The sequence below is a fragment of the Ovis aries genome, chromosome 1, assembly GCF_016772045.2.
Source record: "Ovis aries strain OAR_USU_Benz2616 breed Rambouillet chromosome 1, ARS-UI_Ramb_v3.0, whole genome shotgun sequence".
Lineage (NCBI taxonomy): Eukaryota > Metazoa > Chordata > Mammalia > Artiodactyla > Bovidae > Ovis > Ovis aries.
In genome coordinates, this window is record NC_056054.1 from 105,587,396 (window position 1) to 105,613,284 (window position 25,889).

General features: G+C 37.7%; 1 protein-coding gene across 10 annotated transcripts in view; it reads right to left on the reverse strand.

Moving 5' to 3' along the window:
- Positions 1-25,889, reverse strand: part of ASH1L (ASH1 like histone lysine methyltransferase) — a 205,453-nt gene that overhangs the window by 80,721 nt on the left and 98,843 nt on the right. For 8 of the 10 annotated variants that reach the window (XM_012182890.5, XM_027976130.3, XM_060414903.1 and 5 more), the window contains 2 exons: positions 23,447-24,191; positions 15,093-15,272 (listed from right to left, as the gene is read on the reverse strand). In XM_012182890.5, coding sequence (XP_012038280.2) covers positions 15,093-15,272; positions 23,447-24,191 — 925 coding nt within the window. The remainder of the gene's footprint in view (positions 1-15,092; positions 15,273-23,446; positions 24,192-25,889) is intronic. The other 2 variants (XM_060414913.1, XM_060414916.1) reach the window with 1 other exon arrangement.

Genomic DNA, 25,889 nt, shown 5'->3' on the forward strand with positions numbered 1-25,889 from the left:
GCCACCGAGTCAGGGGTGGCAGCCGAGACGAGCTACCCCACGTCCAAGGTCAGGGGCGGCGGCTGAGAGGAGCTACCCCATGTCTAAGGTCAGGGGCGGTGGCCGAGAGGAGCAAACCCAGGTCCAAGGAGCGGTGGTTGCATGGGCACAGGAGGGCCTACAGGAGCTACTCCATGTTCAAGGTCAGGAGGGGCGACCTCATCCAAGGTAAGGAGCAGCAGCTGTGCTTTGCTGGAACAGCTGTGAAGAGATACCCTACATCCAAGGTGAGAGAAACCCAAGTAAGATGGTAGGTGTTGCGAGAGGGCATCAGAGGGCAGACACACTAAACAGTAATCACAGAAAACTAGTCAATCTGATCAAACAAACCACAGCCTTGTCTAACTCAATGAAACTAAGCCATGCCGTGTGGGGCCACCCAAGCCGGACGGGTCATGGTGGAGAGGTCTGACAGAATGTGGTCCACTGGAGAAGGGAAAGGCAAACCACTTTAGCATTCTTGCCTTGAGAACCCCATGAACAGTATGAAAAGGTGAAATGATAGGATACTGAAAGAGGAAATCCCCAGGTCAGTAGGTGCCCAATATGCTACTGGAGATCAGTGGAGAAATAACTCCAGAAAGAATGAAGGGATGGAGCCAAAGCAAAAACAATACCCAGTTGTGGATTTGACTGGTGATAGAAGCACGGTTTGATGCTGTAAAGAGCAACACTGCAGAGGAACCTGGAATGTTAGGGCCACGAATCAAGGCAAATTGGAAGCAGTCAAACAGGAGATGGCAAGAGTGAACGTCGACATTCTAGGAATCAGCGAACTAAAATGGACTGGAATGGGTGAATTTCACTCAGATGACCATTGTATGTACTACTGCGGGCAGGAATCCCTTAGAAGAAATAGAGTAGCCATCATGGTCAACAAAAGAATCCGAAATGCAGTACTTGGATACTTGGATGCAATCTCAAAAATGACAGAATGATCTCTGTTTCCAAGGCAAACCATTCAATATCACAGTAATCCAAGCCTATGCCCCAACCAGTAACGCTGAAGAAGCTGAAGTTGAACGGTTCTATGAAGACCTACAAGACCTTTTAGAACTAACACCCAAAAAAGATGTCCTTTTCGTTACAGATGTCCTTTTCATGGCAAAAGTAGGAAGCCAAGAAACACCTGGAGTAACAGGCAAATTTGGCCTTGGAGTACGGAATGAAGCAGGGCAAAGGCTAATAGGGTTTTGCCAAGAGAACGCACTGCTCACAGCAACACTCCCTTCCAACACAAGAGAAGAATCTACACATGGACATCGCCAGATGGTCGACACCAAAATCAGACTGATTATATTCTTTGCAGCCAAAGATGGAGAAGCTCTATACAATCAGCAAAAACAAGACCAGGAGCTGACTGTGGCTCAGATCATGAACTCCTTATTGCCAAATTCAGATTTAAATTGAAGAAAGTAGGGAAAACCACTAGACCATTCATGTATGACCTAAATCAAATCCCTTATGACTATACAGCAGAAGAGAGAAATAGATTTAAGGGACTAGATCTGATAGATAGAGTGCCTGATGAACTATAGATGGAGGTTCATGACATTGTACAGGAGACAGGGATCAAGACCATCCCCATGGAAAAGGAATGCAAAAAAGCAAAATGGCTGTCTGAGGAGGCCTTACAAATAGCTGTGAAAAGAAGAGAAGTGAAAAGCAAAGGAGAAAAGGAAAGATATAAGCATCTGAATGCAGAGTTTCAAATAGCAAGGAGAGATAAGAGAGCCTTCTTCAGCGATCAATGCAAAGAAATAGAGGAAAACAACAGAATGGGAAAGACTAGAGATCTCTTCAAGAAAATTAGAGATACCAAGGGAACATTTCATGCACAGATGGGCTCAATAAAGGACAGAAATGGTCTGGACCTAACAGAAGCAGAAGATATTAAGAAGAGGTGGCAAGAATACACAGAAGAACTGTACAAAAAAGATCTTCACGACCAAGATAATCACAATGGTGTGATCACTCACCTAGAGCCAAACATCCTAGAGTGTGAAGTCAAGTGGGCCTTAGAAAGCATCACTACGAACAAAGCTAGTGGAGGTGATGGCATTCCAGTTGAGCTATTTCAAATCCTGAAAGATGATGCTGCAAAAGTGCTGCACTCAATATGCCAGCAAATTTGGAGAACTCAGCAGTGGCCACAGGACTGGAAAAAGTCAGTTTTCATTCCAATCCCAAAGAAAGGCGATGCCAAAGAATGCTCAAACTACCACACAATTGCAAGCATCTCACATACTAGTAACGTAATGCTCAAAATTCTCCAAGCCAGTCTTCAACAATACATGAACCGTGAACTTCGAGATGTTCAAGCTGGTTTAGAAAAGGCAGAGGAACCAGAGATCAAATTGCCAACATCTGCTGGATCATCAAAAAAGCAACAGAGTTCCAGAAAAACATCTATTTCTGCTTTATTGACTATGCCAAAGCCTTTGACTGTGTGGATCACAATAAACTGGAAAATTCTTAAAGAAATGGGAATACCAGACCAACTGACCTGCCTCTTGAGAAACCTATATGCAGGTCAGGAAGCAACAGTTAGAACGGGACATGGAACAACAGACTGGTTCCAAATAGGAAATGGAGTACGTCAGGGCTGTATATTGTCACCCTGCTTATTTAACTTCTATGCAGAGTACATAATGGGAAACGCTGGGCTGGAAGAAGCACAAGCTGGAATCAAGATTGCTGGGGAGAAAAAAAAGATTGCTGGGAGAAATATCAATAACCTCAGATATGCAGATGACACCACCTTTATTGCAGAAAGTGAAGAGGAACTAAAGAGCCTCTTGATGAAAGTGAAAGAGGAGAGTGAAAAAGTCGGCTTAAAGCTCAACATTCAGAAAACAAAGATCATGGCATCTGGTCCCATCACTTCATGGGAAATAAACAGATGGGGAAACAGTGGAAACAGTGTCAGAGTTTATTTTTTGGAGCCCCCAAATCACTGCAGATGGTGACTGCAGCCATGAAATTACTCTTTGGAAGGAAAGTTATAACCAACCTAGATAGCATATAACAAGCAGAGACATTACTTTGCTAATGAAGGTCTGTCTAGTCAAGGCTATAGTTTTCCAGTGGTCATGTATGGATGTGAGAGTTGGACTGTGAAGAAAGCTGAGCGCCGAAGAATTGATGCTTTTGAACTGTGGTGTTGGAAAAGATTCTTGAGAGTCCCTTGGACTGCAAGAAGATCCAACCATTCCATCCTAAAGGAGATCAGTCCTGGGTGTTCATTGGAAGGACTGATGCTGAAGCTGAAATTCCAATACTTTGGATATGCAGACATCTGCATATCTGAGGTTATTGAGATTTCTCCCGGCAATCTCGATTTCAGCTTGTGCTTCTTCCAGCCCAGCGTTTCTCATGATGTACTCTGCATAGAAGTTAAATAAGTAGGGTGACAATATACAGCCCTGACGTACTCCATTTCACATTTGGAACCAGTCTGTTGTTCCATGTCCCGTTCTAACTGTTGCTTCCTGACCTGCATATAGGTTTTTCAAGAGGCAGGTCAGGTGGTCTGATATTCCCATCTCTTTCAGAATTTTCCACAGTTTATTGTGATCCACACAGTCAAAGGCTTTGGCATAGTCAATAAAGCAGAAATAGATGTTTTGCTGGAACTCTCTTGCTTTTTTTATGATCCAGCGGATGGTGGCAATTTGATCTCTGGTTCCTCTGCCTTTTCTAAAACCAGCTTGAACACCTGGAAGTTCACGGTTCATGTATTGCTGAAGCCTGGCTTGGAGAATTTTGAGCATTACTTTACTAGTGTGTGTAATTTCTAAGACATGCTCAGGTTGGAAAATACTATTATTGTGTTTTTACAGAGAAAAAAATAACTACATGTGTATTAAAAAGTATTACTTCACTTTCCAAATTTCTAGTTTATAATATATAATGATGATGTAATTTGTAATTTCTACATTTTAAGACATGTTAATTTCCAATTTTCATCACAAAATTATGTTTTCCTATCTCTCCCATGAATTCTGATGGCATTTAGAGCTTGAGACACACATTTCCTAAGGGAAGGCTATATAATTTTCTAGTCTAAAGAACTGATTGGAGGAGTATCTCACAAGTTCAGGTAATGGATTTCTTGCAAAGTTTTCCTGGTAAAACATATATAATGTAAAATTTCCCATTTTAACAAATCTTAAGTGTGTAGCTCAGGGTATTAAGTACATTCACAGTTATACTTTATACAACCATCACTGCATCTATCTAGGGAACACTCCATCTTGTACGACTGAATCTATGTACCCACTGAATAATAACTGCCACCAGCTCCTGGTAACCACCACTCTCCATTCTGTTTCCATGCATCTGACTACTCTAGGTACCTATCATAAGTGGAATGACAGGTACCTAGAGTACTCAAATATGTCTGGCTCTTCACTTGAAATAATACTTTAAAAATTCATCCATATTGTAGGAGGTGTCAAAATTCCTTCTTTTTTAAGGCTACATAATATTCCATTGTATGAACGGGATATAATTTTTGAAGTATCTTAAATCTTATTTTTTATTAGAATATAGTAAATCATGTTATTAGAAGTCCATCAGGAATATGTTATGACTAGAGGGAGCTAGAACAACAGCTCTTGCCTATTCAATGCCAGATACAAACATATTTGTACATAACCAGGTGGCTCAAGTGGTAAAGAATCCATCTGCCAGTGCAAGATATACAGGATTTCGAGGTCGATCCCTGGGGTGGGAAGAACCTCTAGAGCAGGAAATGGCAATCCACTCTAGTATTCTTGCCTAGGAAATTCCATGGACAGAGGAGCCTGATGGCTTCAGTTCATGGGATTACAAAGAGTTGGGACACGACTGAGCACATAAACACACGCAAGCTTCTATAAAAAACAGAACAGAATGTAAATGTGGCTATGGACTCCTTTCCAATGCTTCTCCATTTCTACGTGGCAGACTGAACTTTCATAAATCATCATAATTCCTGAGACTAAACGGTGATGATCTGATATGTTCTACCCTACATTAGGAGCTAAATCAATCACATGTGGAGAGTTATCAGTTCTGTTAATGCAATCTGTATTTATTATTAGTATTATTATCATAAAATGACTTTTGGGGGACTTCCCTGGTGCTACAGTGGTTAAGAAACTGCCTGCCAATGCAGGAGACATGAGTTCCATCCCTACTCTAGAAGATCCCACATCCCAGGGAGCAACGCAGCCTGTACGCCACCGTGTGCGCTAGACTGTACTGCGTGCACAACTACTGTGTGCACCATACAGCCTGTGTGCTCCAGAGCCACGCTCTGCAACCAAGCCTGAGCACCGCAGCGAAGAGCAGCCCCTGACTGGAGAAAGTCCACACGCAGCAACCGAGACCAGTGCAGCCAAGGAAAAAGGACTCTGAGGACTTCCCTAACGGTGCAGTAGTTAAGACTCTGCACTTCCAATGCAGAGGGCACAAGTTCAATCCCTGGTGGGGGAACTAAGATACCACATGCTGTGGCACACAGAAAAAAAGAAAAAAGATTTTTTCTAGGACAAAAGAGGCTAGAGGCTCTTCTTACAGTCTAATCATGATGGGTGACTGCAGAGAAACAGAGTATAGAAAACAGGATTTAAAAGATAAATGCATAAAAAATAATTATAAATGTGTTTTAGGGCACAAAATGAATAAAGATGTAATCTGTAATGTCAATAATAAAAATGAGGCATAAGCTTTATAGGAATAGTATTTTTGCATGTGACTGAAGTTGGTATCAATCCAAATTACAGGTTTATATCTTTAGGAAGTTATATGTAATCTCCATGGTAACCAAAGACAAAATAGTGATAAGTGACGTGTTAGTCGCTCAGTCGTGTACGACTCTTTGAGACCTCATGGACTCACCAGGTTCCTCTGTCCATGGAATTCTCCAGGCAAGAATACTGGCGTGGGTTGCCATTCCCTTCTCCAGGGGGTCTTCTCAACCCAGGGACTGAACCTGGGTCACCTGCACTGTAGGCAGTTTCTTTGCCATCTGAGCCACCAGGGAAGCCCAAAACAGCTACAGAATATACACAGAACAGATTGAGAAGGGACTCAAACACGTAACTACAAGATCAGCTAAGTACAAAAGAAGGCAGAAATGGAGGAAATGAGGGACGAAAAGCTGTAAGACATATGGAAAACAAAATAACAAGCATAAAACTTTCCTTATTAATAACTACTTTAAATGTAAATAGATGAGACTTTCCAATCAAAGGTACAGAGGAACAAAATGGATAGGAAGCATGATCCAACTACATACAAGCTATATGTAAGTGATTCACTTTAGATCCAAAGATAGGAACAAAAAATAGAGACTTTAAGTAAAAAAAGTTACAAAGGACAAAGAAGAACATCAAATATTGACAAGAGGGCCCATTCACCACGAAGTTATAACAATTATATATTTAAAAAATCCACCAAACATCGGAGGATCCAAAATATATGATGGAAACATGGACAGAATTTGAGAGAAATGGACACTTGTACAATAACAGTTGGCAAATTTCAACTTACCAATTTCAATAAATGTTAGAACAACCACATATAAGACCAATAAATATTAGAACATTATAAACCAACAGGATCTAACGAAAACAGAAACAAGATTCCACCTAACAACAGAAGATTACATAGTTTTCTCAAGTGCACACTGAAGATTCTTTAGGAAGACCATGTTAGGCTACAAAAGAACTCAATAAATCAAAAATTATTAAAACCTTAAGGAATATCTTTTCTGATCACAAAGGAATGAAACTAGATATGAAATGAAACTGAAAAATTCACTTACATGAGAAACTAAACAACATACTTGTAAGCAACTGGATCAAATAAAAAATCTAAAGGGAAATTGGAAAATATTTTGAAATGAATGAAAACAAAAATAGGACAAAACAAAACTTATGTGGTGCAGTAAAAGCAGTGCAAAGAGGAAAATTTATATGTGAAAACAAATTAACAGAGTAGAAAGATTGCAAATCAGTAAATTAACTGTATGATGAACACTCAGTGGTGCAATGCAGCCACTGTGGAAAAGTTTCGTGGTTTTTTAAAAAGCCAAATATAAAATCACCATATGATCTAGCGATTTCACCCCTAAGTTTATACATGAAGGACTGAAAACAGGAACCTGAACAGATAAACGTATGCCAATGTTCACTGCAGCATTGTTCATGATAGCCAAAAGACAGAAATAACCCAAGTGCTCATCAACAGATGAGTAAACAAAATGTGGTATGTATGTACAATGGAGTATTAACCATAAAAAGGAATTAAGTTCTGATATATGCTACGACATAAATGAAAGATAGAGACATTATCAGCAGCAGCAGCAGAGACATTATGTTAAATAAAATAATCCAGACCCCAAAACACAAATATTGAGTATGTTTCCACTAACATGGGGCACCCAGATGAGGGAAATTATAGAGACTGAAAGTACATGAGACATTATGGTGGGCTGAGGAGAGTTTTAGTAGGAGTGGAAGTTTTTGCTTAACTATTAAAGAGTTTCTATTTAGGGTAATGAAAAAATTCTGGAAATAGTGGTTATGTTATATTACACTGTGAATTAATGCCACTGAAATATAACCTTAAGAAGGGCTAAAATGCCAATTTTTTTAGTATTTCAGAATTAAAAAATTAATAATGTAATACACCAAAAACTGATGACTTGTACCACTGAAATAGGTTACTGTATACGTGAATTACATCTCAGTAAAACTGTTTACTCAAAAAAAAGAGGACAGAAAACATACTCTAGGAGATATGAAACAACTGTTTGGAAGAGTGAGATGCAGAAGCAACAGCTAAGATTTACTCTTGAGTGTCTACTGTATGCCAGTCATTTGCATATATCGTCACACTTAGGTACTCCACAGAATCTTTTGGACGAAGTGCTTGAACCTGCATCTCCTGTGGCTCCTGCATCGGCAGGCGGATTCTTTACCACTGAGCCATCTGGAAAACCATACTAGTTTCATATTTTAGAAATAAAACAATTCAGTTTGAGATGATGAAAAAGTTCTGCAGGTGGACCATGGTGATGTTTGCATAACAAGGTAATGTACTTAATGGTAGTGAATGGTGCACTTAAAATGATTAAAACAGTAAATTTTATGATGTATATTTAACCACAATATAGTTAATCAAAAATTTTAAAACATGAAGCTACGTTTGTTTTAAAAACTTCTACTTGGAACATTTCCTGATTATGATTTTTTTTTTGGATTTGATACCTAAAGCAAAGGCTTCTTCAAAAGCAAAGATAAACTGAAAAGCTTCTGTACAGCACAGGAAACCATAAGCAAGATTAAAAGTCAAACTATTTAATGGTAGAAAATATTTGCAAATTATATCTGATAAGGGGTTAATACACAAATTTTATAAAGAACTCATACAACTCAAGAGCAAAAACAAATAAACAAACAATCTTATTTAAAAATGGGCAGATGATCTGAATAGACATTCTTCCAACTAAGACATACAGAAGACCAACAGGTACATTAAAGTATATTCATTGGCTGGGAAATGCGAATCAAAACAGCAACGAGCCATCACCTTCAAACTGTCAGGATGGTTATTATCAAAAAGACAAGAAATAGCAATTGTTAGTGAGGATGTGAAGAAAAGGGAATCCTTGTGTACTGCTGGTCAGAATGTAAGCTGGCAAAGCCACTATGGAAAGCAGTAAGGATGTTCTTCAAAAAATTAAGACTAGAACCACCAATGACCTAACAATTCTACTTCTGGGTATTAATCCGAAGCAAGCAAAAAAAAACCTATCTTAAAAAGATCACCGTACCTTCATGTTCACAACAGTGTTATTCACAATAGCAAAGATAAGGAAACAACCTAAGTGTCTCCTGAGAGATGAATGTGATATGTATATATAGACACACACAAACAAATAATGGACTATTATTCAGTCTGCAAGGATATTAAACCAGTCAATCCTAAAATAAATCAGTCCTGAATATTCATTGGAAGGACAGTTGCTGAAGCTGAAGATTCAATACTCTGGCTACCTGACGTGAAGAACTGACTAATTAGAAAAGACCCTGATGCTGGGAAAGACTGAAGGCAAGAGGAGAAGGGAATGAAGAGGATGAGAGGCTGGATGGCATCACTAACTTGATGGATGTGAGTCTGAGCAAGCTCTGGGATTTGGTGATGGACGAGGAAGCCTGGTGTGCTATAGTCCATGGGGTCAAAAAGAGTTGGACACAACAATGGTGACAGATGTTTAACTACACTTATGTGATTATTTTGCAGATTCACAAACGCCTAACATGTTGTACAGCTGAAGCCAATATAATTTTGTGGTTCAATTATACCTCAATAAATAAACACCCATTATTTTTGCTTTCTTAGTGATTAAGATAAAATCAGATAAACTGAAATTTTTACCTTGTTTTGTTAAAATGATCTGTGGGACTCTTCGGTTTTCGCATCTGTCAAATGAAGGATTAGGGCTAGCTGAAATGAGGGAAGTTGAGTGTGGATAGGGGCAAGGGATATATGGGAATCTTTGTACTCTCTGCTCTGTTTTGCCTAAAACTGCTCTAAAAAAGTTTATTAATTAACAATAAAAATTCAAAACTACTGCTACTCCATGGCTTCCCAGGTGTCTCCGTGGGTATTTGCCTGCCAATGCAGGAGCCACAGGTTTGATCCCTGGGTCGGGAAGATCCCCTGGAGGAGGAAATGGCAACTCACTCCAGTACTGTTGGTTGGAAAATTCCATGGACAGAGGAGCCTGGTGGGCCACAATCCATGAGGTAGCAAAAAAGTCAGACACGACTAAGCACACAGGCACGCCTTTCTATTGATACTAAATAGGAATGGCGTGAGGTTTGCATTCATCCAGTCTGCATTCCTATTTAAGCTGAATTTAGACCTACAATGTTCCTAAAGAATTTCAGGGGAAAATGAACCATATTCTGGTATTTAATCCAACCGTAACCATGAGATTATCTATAACAAAGAAATTCTAAGGCAGTACCCCTTGAACCTCAGTTTCTGAAAAGCAGCAGGACTTACTGGTGAAATAAGAGTGGTGGAACCTCTGGGCATTAAAAACCCCAATAATTATTTTGATGATAAATTTTGTAAACTTAAGTTCTTTAACTTTTCTGTGTCAGTTTCTTAAACAGTAGATAGTAACCATCTACTTTACTGTTTCCCACAGATTTAATATGAAAGTATTCTAAAAATTTAAATAATATATCAAATGTAAAATGGTACCATGCTTTCATTTTATTTCCAAAGATAAACATTTTGAGGAAATGACAGCTAAGTGTAAACATTATGTATTATACACATAATATAAATATTACAGTATTAATATATAATAAATACATCTAAATTTTACACATATATTAATTCCCATGCAAACAAGCAATGTTCTGTAAGCCTGAAAGTTATAGTTATTCTATTTCCTATAACAGATTTAGTACTCAAAAGGAGCCTATAAATCAAAGAAAGCATGTGTTTTATTTTTATAAAACATAGAAGTCACAATTTTTGAGTCAGGATAGTCTTAAGATATGAGGTATGTAGTTCAATCAGTTCAGTTCAGTTGCTCAGTCATGTCTGACTCTTTATGACCCCATGAATCGCATGTAGTTCAATAGCTTCACTTTATATTATCAAGTTTCATTTTTACCATTTCCAGGGAAACTAAGCAGTCTGCCCAAAACATTATGTGACAGTGACTGAACTAAAAGCAGAATCCTCCCCCAACAAAAGAACCAAAAGCTCCCTTTCAAAGTAGTGTTCATATTCGATATCATGCTATTTTACCATAATGTACACTTTAAAGTTCACTCTCCAATTCACCTGAAGTGTATCTGGTATTTCATATTCTTTAAAATCCCTATTAGATAAAACTTAAATTCCAAAAGTAATACAGCATTTTTTACAACTACCAGATATATAAAAGACATAAAAAATAAGAAGTCAATACCCCTTGCTGCTGCTGCTGAGTCGCTTCAGTCGTGTCCGACTCTGTGCGATCCCAGAGACAGCAGCCCACCAAGGCTCCCCCGTCCCTGGGATTCTCCAGGCAAGATACCCCATTCCAAATCCTATAAGCTAGACATGTATGTTGCTGCTAAGTCACTTCAGTTGTGTCTGACTCTGTGCGACCCCATAGATGGCAGCCCACCAGGCTCCCCAGTCCCTGGGATTCTCCAAGCAAGAACACTGGAGTGGGTTGCCATTTCCTTCTCCAGTGCATGAAAGTGCAAAGTCAAAGTGAAGTCGCTCAGTCGTGTCCAACCCTTAGCGACCCCATGGACTGCAGCCTACCAGGCTCCTCCGTCCATGGGATTTTCCAGGCAAAAGTACTGGAGTGGGGTGCCACTGCCTTCTCCAGAGACGTGTATAGCAGGCACAAAAATATACAACCTCCTCCTCAAATAAAACTTCCCAGAAGCTGGAATATGCAGATGTAATTAAGGTTTCTCATCTGTTGACTTTAAAATAGGGAGATTATTCTGGATTATCTGGGTAGGCCCAACTTAACCACAAGGGTCCTTATAAATCAAAGAGGAATATAAATGAGGCAGAGTCAGTGGGGAAAAAAAAAAAAGTAAAAACAGAACCAAGGTTGAAGTGATCCAATGTGAGGACTCAGCCTCAATGATCTCAATGTCTTTATTGCTGGTTCTAAACAGAGAAGTGGCCCCAAGCCAAGGAACTCGAGTAGCCTCCTGATTCTGCAAAGGGAAGAGAAAGAATTCTACCCTAGAGCCGCTAAAAGAAACACAGTTGTGCTAACACCTTGACTTTAGCCTAGAGAGATTCAATTCAGACTTCTGACCTCAAGGACTATAAAATAAATTTGACTTGCTTTAGGCAAAGACATTTTTTGGTGCCTATATATGTACATGTACATAGTCATATTCATGGTAATAGAGGCTCACTTAATCTAAGGAATACTGGCCATACCACTTTTATCCAGTGTATTAGTTAATGACATCATCACACACCCAGGAATACAAAACAAAACACTGGGATCATCATTGACTCTAGCCCAGTCCTTTACTCCCTACCAACCAATTAGTGTTTAATTCATTTCAATTTTAATGTCAAAAAACTTCAAGAGTCCACCTTTTCCAATATCTAGCCACTGCTATCACATTAGATCTATCTTGGAAAACCACAGAGTATAACCTTCCTAATAGCCTTCTTACATCCTAATAGTCTTCTTACTTCTAATATTTATTTGCTCATCTAATTCATCTTCCATACTGATAGTGTGGTCTTATCTTGATTCAATTTTAATTGATTCACACTCTCCCCTCACAACTTTTTAAAACCTATAATGATTTATACAAAAAAGAATAAACTTGGAATTGTCTTGTACCATTCTGTGACCAAAAAAACCAAATTTCTCAAGCATGGAGGACTTTTAGGACAGCAAAACTATTTTGTGCTACTACAATGGTAGATACCTGTCATTACACATTTACCCAAATCCATAGAATGTACAACACCAAAAGCAAATCCAAATGTCTATTACAAACTTTGAGTAATACTGTGTCAATACAGGTTCATTGACTGTCAAAAAGGTACCACTGTGGTATATAAGGACAGGGAATATATGCAATATCTCTGTACTTTCCAACATTTCTGTTGTGAACCTAAAACTGTTCTAAATAATTATTTTTTTCAAAACAAACAACCTACACCCTAACTGCTATCAATAAAAAGCAGCCAGCCCACAAAAATATACTGGCTTTGTAGCTTTTAAGAATGCACACATGTATTTGATAAATGTTTTAAGAAGAATCCCCAATAAACCATTTTCTTACTATTTATTTATGTGAGATGAAGAACGAGTTCTAGCATAAACGAGGTGCTTCTCAGAGTGCAAGACTTTTGCCTGACTAGAGACATTTTAAAACACTGATGTAGTTGATGATACTGGTCTTTTGAGGCACAGACTGATTTTATGATTAATCTCCCATTTTTCAGAATTTAATCCAGGAAAAGCACATTAGCAAAAAAGTATGACTTAAATTTTAGCAAAAAATTTCACATATCTGCTTTTCTATTCAGCAAAAACACTGCTTTAAAATCATTACTATGTAAGATCTTCCCAAAATATATATTCATTGTCTTATTTGTAATGACAGAATGCTAATTTTTTTTCTGCACTGTCATCTGAAACAATGACCATTACTTTTCAGCCTTCCCTGTGGCTGAAGCGTGCTTACATGTCTGTATTTTGGTCAGTAGCTATGAGGTTTTGTAGTTTCCTTTCTTAGATTAGCAGCTATATCGAATTACCAATAGACTTGCTGGTCTAAATAACAAAATGTTATTTCCACTGTTCTGGAGGATGGGAAGTCCAAGATCAGGGTTCAGTTCTAAGTGAGAGCCTTCTTCCTGGCTTGCAGATACTGCTTTCTTGTACTCTCACATGGTAGAGAAAGAAATCATCTCTCTCAGTGTCTCTCTTTATAAGGGTGTTAATCTCATTCAGGAGGGCTCCACCACATGATCTGATTACTTCCCAAAGCTGTCATCTCCAAATATCACCCACACTAGGGATTAGGGCTTCAATATATGAAATTTGAGGCAGACACATTCAGTTCACAATGCTTCCTTAGAAAGAAGGTACATGTTTTTTACTCCCTTTCCTCTTTTATACTTTCTGCAATGAAGACTTTATGATAGTTATCGTGGAACAAAATGTAACCATAGGAACACAAGCTTGGTGCTGAAATGGAAGAACAGAATAAAAGGAGTCTAGGTCCCTGAAGATACTGTGAAGATGGCATGTTAACTCTGAACTGTACTTCACAACTTCTTATAAATTAAAGAAAAATAAGTGTTTGTCTTTAAACAATCTTGATTATTTATGAGGATTTCTAATCATTAGCTGCTGAAACTAAGCTTAACTAATAAAACATTTCACAACATAAGCAGCAGAAATGGACTCAAACAGTTTATGTGATATCTATCTTGATGACAAATTAATGAAAGGTCATTTCAATGCAAAATAAAGTGCTATGGTTTTCATGTTGATTACTTTAACCACATCAGGTCAGATGCATCTCTAAAACATAACTGTTCCTTTCAATTTCATTCCTTTCTTGACTAAACTCAGACCTCATGACCTCTGACGATTATTGTCAATTTCTGCCATTATTAACTCCCTCATTCATTTTTCTACTCTGTAGCCAGAGTTATCATCTTAAAACACAAAGCTGCACTTTTTACTTCCTTTTTTAAAAAAATAGCATTTTAAATTTCATGTAGCTTAGTGGCATAAGTATCTTGAGTCAGTAAAGTCCATGTTTTTGTAGTCCCTATCACACAATGCTTACTTTCCACACCATTACATTTCAGAAAAAGTGAACTTCTAAGCTGTTCTAATATATGAAAAATTTCTGTATCCTAGTATGTGCCTTGGTACATGATATTCTATCTAACTGGAATGCCCTATTCCATCTTGCAGACTACTGTGGACCTCCAAAACCAAACTCTGCTATACTCCTGTGAATCACTTCTTACTCAATGATATAGTTAGTTGATAGCTCTTTGGGTTTTTAAAAATTCTCTATCAGAGGACTTATTAAGCTGTACTTTCCCAAGAGAATATGAAATTCTTAACAGTAAGGAGTACTTTACTCCTCTGGCAAATAGTTTGGAACACAGAAAGCATTTAACAAGCGAGGAATCAAATGAGGAGTGAGTGTAGAAAATCATCAAGATTATTTTTAGATACATGCACAGTGCTCCCTTTCTTATTTTCAATTAACAAAAAAGGCACCATTAGAATCCAAACTATAGAAATATAATCTAGAAAGGCAGAGAGGATAAAAGATCAGGGAAAATAATTAGCCCCCCAAAACATATCATGAGTACAGTGAACACTGAGGTACTTGTGATGAGATTTGTATTTGTGTATATTACATTTGTATTGGGTTTTTTTCCTTGATATTCAAAGCATTATTTAAAACATAGAAGAATAACAGGTCTTTAAAGGATGTCAGCTGACAGGTACCACTACTTACTCTGTAGTTTTGTATACATCAGAATACAGCCCTGCTTTCTGATACTTCTTCTTTGGGGGACGTGGGGCCTTCTTTTCTCTTGGGATGAGAGAAAGCACAGGCTGCAAGGTACTTTCAGGTTCGGGAGGTTTGGCTGGGGTTTCAGGAGGACTGGGAATCTCAACTGCTGCTTCAGTAAAGCTAGAAAGAGAAGTTTAAAGATAATTTTATGGTGAATTTTTTTTCCCTACAAATGATTACCTATTAAAAAAATCAGAGCAATTAAAAAAAAAAAGAGAGATATGGGGACTTCCTTATCTGGTCATGGAGGAGTAACAGATACCAGATTTGTCCTCCTGATAGAAACTAACAGAAACACAGCAAACTACTATAAACCTGGAGAAAGTGAAACATTTATCAGACATTTTGTACTGCAGCACTGTGAGAAAATTTTCCTGAGAAAATTGGGGGAAAAAAAAAAAAGAAAGAAAGAAAGAGATAACCTGCTTTCATAAGAACAACTGAGGTAGAGGGAGTAGACCCAAAGCAGAGAATGGCCAACCGAATGAGGTAAGAGAGATCAGACTGTGGAGGGACTGAGATAGTTAGAATTCATGAGGCAGAGTACTGGAGTGGAGAGAGTAAAGGAGAAAAACAACTTCAGAAATCTGTGTAAGGGTCTTCTTTAGTACACTATCTATCAGTACTAAGTTTGTATATGTGCAAGGTGAAATTCCATAAGGCTGGACAAAGAACCACCAGAATATTACAACCCAAACAATTTCCAGAGCTCACACATGATGACAGATACTCAGAATCCACTAGGGAGAGTGGGCATTCTCCCTACACTGTGGGCATTCAATAGAGATCCCAGAAGGTAACCTTCTCCATCTTTGTATGACAACTATCTCTGGAGTAAAAGCCTGTCCTAATAAAGCTTAAAAATTATCTTCAAAAGAATCCAAAGCTATCCACGAGTAATTTAACTGACGACCAAAATAAAATCAAACCTATAAAAAAGAACAAAAACAGACACACAATAATGTGATATTTATAATATTCAAAAATTCAAAAAAAAAAAAAAAAAAAGCGACGACCAAAATTTTCTAAATTTGATAAAAAGAGCCCAAAGTTCCAAGAAGTTAAACAAACCATAAGCAATATAAGCTAAAACAAGTATGGTGTATCATAATAAACTTGTCGGAAAGTATTGACGAAGAAAATAAAAGGAGTAAGAGAAAAAATACACAGTCTATATACAGGAGTACAAAAATAAGAATGAATGCAGATTTCATGTCTCAAATAATACAAGCTAGAAGGCAATGAAAAAACACCTTTAATTGCTGAAAGGAGGGGAAGGGGGGAGCCTGTCAAAAGAGAATTTTAAATCAATCAAAAACACCTCTAAAAATTAAGGTGAATACAGTTCGAGGCAAGGATGATTAGACATTTCTACCTATCCTCCCATTAAGCAAAACAAAAATCCTTGGAAATTAAAAAATAAACATAAGCATACAGACTGGCTGGGCCTCTTGGGACCAAAGCAATGACACATCAGGGAATTTTCTAGATTTTCTTTTTGCCTCTCACTTAATGCAAGGCTGAATAGTTTCCATAATATAAAGGGTAAGACAAATGTCTGCTCTCATCACTTAAAAATAACATCAGAGTTAAAGGTCCTAGATGATGAAAATGGACAATAAAAAGAAAAACATCTAGAAGTATGAGTCCTCCAACATTGTTCTTTTCTTTAAGATTTTTTTGGCTATTTGGACTCCCTTGAGATTCCTCATGAATTTTAGGATGGATTTTTCTATTTCACACAAAACATTACTGGGATTTTGACAGAGACTGCAATGAATCTGTAGATCGCTTTGGATAGCACTGATATCTTGTCTTTCAACCCCCAAACACAGGCTGACTTTTCTTTTTCTTGCCTAACTGCTCTGGTTAGGAATTTCAACACAATGTTGAAGTGGGCTTCCTTTCTTTGGGGGCTTCCCACATAGTTCAGTTGGTAAAGAATCCACCTGCAATGCAGGAGACCCCAGTTCCATTCCTGGGTTGAGAAGATCTGCTGGAGAAGGAATAGGCTACCCACTCCAGTATTCTTGGGTTTCCCTTGTGGCTCAGCTGGTAAAGAGGCTGCCTGCAATGGAGGAGACCTGGGTTTGATCCCTGGGTTGCAAAGATCCCCTGGAGAAGGGAAAGGCTATCCATTCCACTATTCTGGCCTGGAGAATTCCATGGACTGTATAGTCCATGCGATGGCAAAGAGTTGGACATGACTGAGTGACTTTCACTTCACTTCCTTTCCTAGTTATCAATAACAGTGGAAAAGCTCTGTCTTTTACCACCAAAGTTGTCAGCTTTGGGTTTTTTACATACAGCTTGTATTAGGTTGAGGAAGTTTCTTTTTATTCCTAGATTTCTAGGTTTATAATCATGAACACAACAGATTTTCATAAAAAAAAACGTTATGCATTTATTGCTATGACCATGTGATGTTTCTTTTTACTCATTAATGTAACGAATCACATTAATTGATTTTTGAATGTTGAACAAGTTTTATTTATCTGGGAGAAATCTTACTTGGTCATGAGACAGACAGATTTCATATTTTATTATTTATGTCTTCCTATTCTCCTTATCAGACAGATTCATTTTTACTTCTTTGATCTTACCTTATGCTTCTTCCTTCATTCAAAAATGTTATCTGCTTCCTTGCTTACATGTGTCTACATATGTTCTGCTGCTGCTGCTAAGTTGCTTCAGTCGTGTTCAACTCTGTGTGATCCCAAAGACGGCAGCCCACCAGGCTCCGCTGTCCCTGGATTCTCCAGGCAAGAACAATGGAGTGGGTTGCCGTTTCCGTCTCCAATGCATGTGAAAGTGAAGTCGCTCAGTCGTGTCCGACTCTTCGCGACCCCATGGACAGCAGCCTACCAGGCTCCTCCATCCATGGGATTTTCCAGGCAAGAGTACTGGGGTGGGGTGTCATTGCCTTTTGCGATATACATTCTACACATATAAATCCTTCAAGTGCCATGTTTCTCCAAGTTCTATCTACAGACCAAATATACCAGAATCACTTTGGGGGGCTTATGATGCAAATGAAAATACATACTAATAGACTTTTAAAAATTCTTAGTAAGGAGTTCTAGGATGAACACCTCCTAACCTTACTGGTCCCTAGTACCCCATACTGGGCACTCTCATTAGTGCCCTTCTCATTCCATGAGGGCTTTGACAACTTAGGTTGGGTTGATATTCTCTTTCCCTCATCCTATAACCCAAGTCTTCACATCATTAAGGCTCCAACATCCAGCTCAGGATCATCATGGTTTCCACATCCCAGATGGATACTTACTTAATGGCTTTAAGATTGAATTCTTCAGGAAAGAAAAGAGAAAGAAGATAGGTAAGGTATTTGAAAATATGGATTTATGGGAATTCCTTGGCAGTCCAGTGAGGCTCTGGACTTGGCACTGAGGCTCCCTTGATCTGGTTAAGGTTTAATCCTTGATGGGGAAACTAAGATCACACAAGCAGCATAGCATGGCCAAAAAATTAAAATAAAATAAAATATGGTTTTATGATATATTTATCTACAGTAACACAATATGTTATTTATTTTTCATGGGGTTTTTTGTTTTATAAAAACAGTATCAGTTAGTATATAATTTTCAGGGTCTTGTTTCACTTAAAATCTTGTTTCTAAGACTCATTTATCATCATTACACTTCAGTTATAATTCATTAATTTTTATTACCACATCATAGTCCATTGCATAAAAAACTACTATATACTTATTCCTTTTCCTGTCAACCAGGGATATTTCCAGTTTCTATATATTATAATAAATCTTGCTACACCTTTACAAAAAATGCATTCTGGTGATAGCTGGGCAAGAGTTTTTCTAAGTTATATAAAAGGTAATTGCTAGATTATACTGGGTTGATTTGAAACACTCTTTTCGTTACATATTCTGGATTCCAAAACTTTTAAATTATGTTATAAATTTCCTCTCCAAGTCTGTAGAAAGTATTCATACATTAATGTGCATGATGTCCGATAAACAAATTCTTAATTTTAATATAATACAGTATTATAAGTGTTTACCTGTATGCTTACTGCTTTTGATATCTTGTTTATGAAATCCTTTCAAACAAAGGTCATTAAGTTTTCTTCATTCTGTATTAGAAGGTTTATCTTTTATGCTATGTATTTATTTAACCAACTGGGAACTGATTTTTACACATGGATTAAGACAGAATCCAGGATCTCCTGGTGGTCCAGTTGTTGAGAATCCGCCTGCCAATGCAGGGGACATGGGTTCAATTCCTGATCCAGGAAGATTTCACACGTCCCAGGACAACTTAAGTCCATGCAACACAACTACTGAGCACGCGGTCTAGAGCCCACACGCTTCAACTACTGAAGCCTGCACGCCCGCGAGCCTGTGCTCTGTAACCAGAGAAGCCAATGGAATGAGAAGCCTGCACACTGCACTGGAGAGTAGCTGCCGCTCATCATGACGACAGAAAACCCACGTGCAGCAACATCCAAAATTAAACAATTACCTAAAAAAAATAGGGCAGAATCCAATTTCATTCCCATTCTTATGCAATACAAAATCTGGGGGCACACAACATTGTCAAGCAACTATACTTCAATAAAAAAAGTATAAATAATAAAAATAAAAACTTTTGGGGCACCATTTATTGAATATTGTTTTCTTTATTTATTGATATGTAGGGTTACCTCTGTCATATGAGCAAGCTTGCATGCATGGATCTTGTTTCTCTTACCTAGTTCTATACTCAGTTCCATGCTAGCTCAACACTATTGTTTAGTTGCTAAGCTGTGTCCGACTCTTTGTGACCCCACGGATGTAGCCCACCAGGCTCCTCTGTCCTTGGGATTTCCCAGTCAAGAATATTGGAGTGGGTTGGCATTTCCTTCTCCAGTGGATCTTCTCAACTCAAAGACTGAACCAGAGTTACCTGCATCTCCTGCTTTGCAGGCAGATTCTTTACCACTGAGCAACCATGGACGCCCCTGGCTCAATAAACCATAGCTTAAAATTAAGACTTAGGGAAAATCAGGTGTTTCATTTCACTCCTAGGTATATACCCTAGAGAAATTAGTATCCTATCCAGCAGTGAACATTAGAGGAATGTTAAGAGCAGTATTTTTGGATAATAGTGTCAAGCTGAAAATAACTCAACAGTAAAACAGAAAACTCTACCTTTTGTTTTGCATCAACATGGATAGATCTAGAGATTAGCATGCTCAATGAAGTAAGTCATAAAGAGAAAGACAAATACCATGATATCACTTATACATGGAGTCTAAAATATGACACAAATGAACCTATCTACAAAATAGAAAGATCCACAGACATAGAGAACACATTTGCAGTTGCCAAGAGGGAGGAGGGGTGGAGAAGGGAAGGACTGGGAGTCTGGGATTAGCAAATACAAACTAGTATATATAGCATGGATAAATAACAAGGTCCTACTGTATACCACAGGGAACTATATTCAATATCCTGTGACAAAACAATATGGAAAAGAAGATGAGAAAGAATACATATATATACACATATATATATATATACCCACACACACATATATATATGTATAACTGAGTCACTTTGCTGTACAGCAAAAATTGATGGATCATCTATATTTTAATAATTTAAAGAAAACACATATTACACACAAACAATGGATAACACATAACAACAAAAAAGAGGTAACTACAACTACATGCAAATACAGAGATGTTTTTACATTTATATGTTGAGCAAAAAAGGTGTGGCACAAAAGCATATATTCTATGCAATTCCATTTCAGTGAAGTTCAGGGAGGATAAACTAAACTATCAATGTATTATCTAGCATTGAATACTTAAATGGTATTAAAAAAAGGTATAAATCAGGAGACTGATTATAGCAAGGAAGTGGTGTATGACTGGGAAAGAACATGAAATATTACCAATGTTCTTCCTATATATTCACCCATTCTATATCTAAAACTGAGTTTTATAATTTTCTAGGTATAAAGTTCTTACAGTAGTCATATTTTAATCTCTCATATATAGTTTAACTCCTTTTTACTTCCTAATTTTATTATTCCCTTTTTCTTTCCTTAGTGATCAACCTTACCAGAAGTTTATATATTTTATTATCATTAGTATTACTAATGTTGCTCTTCAGTGATTCACTCTACTGTAACTTAGTTTTATTTTGTTAATTTAATGTATATGTTTTATCTCTGTCCATCACATTTTGGGAATTATTCTCATTTTCCTGATTTCTTAACTGGACTCTATGTAATCAAGCAGGAGCTTGTGGGGCTTTCCCAGAACAGACCGCTCCCTTATATCCTCTGCTTTAGTTTTCTCTAAACTTAACATCAAAAATAACATCTGATGCACATTTCCTAAAGTTGTTTTACAGATGGTAAAACGACCAGCAAATGAAAATTAACTACTTGATGATCCTGAACACCACAGACCTAAGGACTGATAATGTAACCTCTGTGACATCACCCTGTTACCTCATCATCAACCATTCAGAGATCTGTGCATGAGCTGATCATATATCTGGGATGCTCTTCCCTCACCTTGTCTTTAAAAATGTTCTCCTAAAACCCATCAGGGAGTTCAGGCTTTTTAAGCACTAGCTGTCCTAACTTCTTGCTTGGCACCCTATAATAAATACTACACTTTCCTTCACCACAACCCACTGTCAGTAGTTTGGCTTTACTGTGTAAAGGCAATCAGACACCAGTTTTGTTCAGTAATATCTTCATTCATAAATCTTTAGCATTCTTGAAAATAACTAAGCATTACTGGCTATAAATATCCCCCTAGGTACCTCTTTTGCTACATTTCAAAGTTTCAATATGTAGCACAGTATTTATTCATTTCTAAATATTTTTAATATTTTAATTTAAAAAACTACAAAAATCCACTGGGAATATAACTTATAGAAACTACATATTATATGCAATCTTGATAAATAACTGGTAATAAACACAGCACTAACTCATACCTTATACAAGAGTAAATTTCAACTGATTTAAGACTTGTATGTAAAAAAGTAATATATAATCCTTTGAAGGAGAATAATTAAATTATTATATATTCTTAGCATGCAGTAACATACTATATATACTAAATTACAAGATCTTCAATATATATAAATAGTTATCATTTACACAGAACAGCCTTGTATATGTACATATTTGTAAATGCATCAAGAAGAGTAAAAAAATACACAATATACTGTTAATAGTCTATCGATGAAAAGAACAGGATTTGAGAAGAAATGAGATTATGTGAAAAGATAATTTAAACTCTTGAATCAGTATACTTCTAGTTTCACAGATTTATTTATAACTACATATTCTCTCAGGAAAAAAATTCAAATCTCTATAAGAAAGTATTTTTTATAGATATATGCATAGAGAGCTACAAAAAAAACCTCTGTAAACAGTGGTCCCCTGGTTAAAACTCTGGACTTTCACTGCAGGGGGCACAGGTTTGATAACATACGCTACATGCTGCTGCTGCTGCCAAGTCGCTTCAGTCATGTCCGACTCTGTGCGACCCCACAGACGGCAGCCCATGAGGCTCCCCCGTCCCTGGGATTCTCCAGGCAAGAACACTGGAGTGGGTTGCCATTTCCTTCTCCAATGCATGAAAGCGAAAAGTGAAAGTGAAGTCGCTCAGTCGTGTCCGACTCTTAGCGACCCCATGGACTATGGCGCAGCAGGCTCCTCCGTCTATGGGATTTTCCAGGCAAGAGTGCTGGAGTTGGGTGCCACTGCCTTCTCCGATACACTACATGGCAAGACCAAAAAACAAAACAAATAATCTTTAGGGAAAGAATCTGATTGGATATATAACAAAAGGATTAAATGATCTTTCCAGGGGGTGCTTCTGACTTTCTGCCCTATACCTTTTGGGAAAAAATAAAATATAAAAAAGAAACCATTAAAAAACAATCTAACATGCACGAAGACTTAAAAAATGTATTTGATGACAGGGACGACAAGTTTAGAGCACAGAGGAGATAAGATAGTTTGACAGTAAAAATAATTCCGCTCACATAGTTATACAACATAATGTTTCTGGGTCTTGATTTCCTCATCTGTATAGTGAGGGCCTTGGCTAGATTGTTACATTTCCCCTTTCTTATTAAATATTCATAATTTTGACAACCAGAAGAATGAACACTTAGAACAGAACAGGTCTTATGTAGTGAAAGGTCACTAGATCAACTGAACAATTCAGCTGCTAAGATATGTTACATTTGCACATAAACTAGTTTCCTCGACACAAAACGTTAAATGAGGAATTACCTTTTAGCATTCTCCTCCTCTTCTTCTTCCTCTGGGAATGGCTTCTGCTTTTTCTTGGTCTGTTCTTCCAATAGCCAACTTTTCCTCTTCAATCCCTTTTTATGGTCTGGATTCAGGTTTACACTCTGAACAACAGCTTCAATAACATCCGTAACTGTATCAGGACCAAGGTGCAGTGCTGTTCCTTCTTCGCCTTCATTTAATTCTGAACCAACAAATTGGGCAGCTTGGAATGCTTGCATTGATACCACAGCCTGGAGAGGACATTTCCGAGGTCGACCTGGTCTGCGTTTAACAAAGTTATTCCCTGTCCTGGCCTGTCTTTGAAGTTTTTTGGCTTTTAAAATTTTATTGACATGGTCCAGGTTTTTCTTGGTGGCCAAGATTTTGTCATAATTGCACATTTTCCGAGCTTGGCGCTGCATAGCTTCTACTACACTTCTCTTAATATGATGGGGGGAATGGCTGCTTGGCAACTTTTCAGAAAGAAGTGAGATGCTACTACTGCAAGAGTCACTGGGGACTGCAGGCACTAGGAGGCTGTCTGGTTTTCCTAGGGTTCGCTCCTTGCTGAGGCTGTGAACTGGACTGGAGGAAGGTGGCACAGAAGCAGATGCAATCACAGCATCAATATTTTTCTCCAGGGGCTCTTGGTCCTCATGTTGTACCATTCGCTGCAGCAGACTATCCACAGAGTCATCCCCAGAAGAAACCAATCTTGGACTTCGAGAGGGAACTCCATTCACTAAATAAGACAACAAATCACATGTGATAAAAACTGAACACAACTAGTTACTCAAAAAGATAAAAGGTAAGGAATACCACCGTATTATTCACAGCAAGATTAAGAATCATAATATCATATGCATTTGTCTTTCACGGGCAAGTTGTTTCCTGAATAAGGAACATTACAATAACCACAGTAAATTCAAAGTTGGCCCATGGTTCCCTAATAATACATGGGTAAAAAAACAATTCTTACTCTGAGATGAGGAGCAGAGATTCTTTCTTTATTACTACTATTTTGGCTGCACTGAGTCTTTGCTGTGGTACTCAGGCATTTCACTAGTTGTGGTACACAGGTTTAGTTAGATCTCCATGGCATGTGGGATCTTAGTTCCCCAACCAAGGATTGAACCCAGGTCCCCTGCACTGGAAGGTGGATTCCTAACCTCTGGACCACCAGGGAAGTCCCTAGAATTTATTTCTTTAAAAATAAGAGTTCAGTTAAGAGATTTGACAGCTAAATATTAAATAAAGAACTAAACTTTAAATACACATGATGTTTCTATAATATAACAGTATGTGCTCAATTGTGTCCAAACTCTTTTGCGACCCCATGGACTATAGCCCGTCAGGCTCCTCTGTCCATGGGATTTTCCAGGCAAGAATACTGGAGTGGGTTGCCAACCACTCATCGACAGGATGGATCTTCTTGACCCAGGGATTGAACATGAGACTCTTGTGCCTCTTGCATTGGCAGGTGGATTCTTTACCATTAGCGCCACCTAGGTAGTTCAGTGCTTTTTCTGACAATGTTTTGAAAGTGCAAAGGAATAAAAAAAATTATCTTCTTGGGAAAAGTTTTAAAATTATGATAGAAAACACCTTTATAAACTATTTCAGAAAGAATCCATGTTCATGGTAAAATTTGAAAACAAGTTGTCTTACCTATAAAATAAGCTTATGGTTACCAAAGTAGGGAGGAGGAATAAATTAGGAGTTTGGGATTACTAGATTAACTAAATCACTTTGTTGTACGTCTGAAACTAATGGAACATGGTAAATCAAATATACTTCAATAAAAAGCAAAAACAAAAAACAAATGGTGTTAGATAAAACTTACCTTAATGACCCCAATGATTTGGTGGTATTTGTTTGGTGCCTATAGTAACTTTTTAAGACTATAAATAATGTGGGACATTTTCAACTTCCTCTGGCAAGCTATATTAGTTTTATAATGTTATAAAAATAATAGGTCACTTCCCAAGATGCATTGTTTACTATAAATGATCACTGGTTATACTTCTTCAAAGTTAATCAATGGATTCCTAATCTATATGACTTTAAAATGTGATACCATTTGTTATTCCTTTACAAATTCTAGCCATTCTAGATTACAATCTCATCAGACTACAAGGAATTTTTTCTCAAATTACCAACATCTTCCTTCAGATATGTCCAACTGTCTAGTTTAAATTCAGTATTTTTAAAATTTCAAACTTTTAGCTGTATTTTTTCTTTCTTAGAAAACTTTTTATTTTCTATTGGGTTACAGCCGATTAACATTAGTTTTAGCTAAACGGTAAAGGGACACAGTCATACACATATGCGTATCCATTCTCCCCCAAACTCCCCACCCATCCACACACCCACAAAACTTTAAGCAGAGTTAGTTCCATGTGCTATACGGGCCTCCCTCGTGGCTCAGATGATTGGTCAT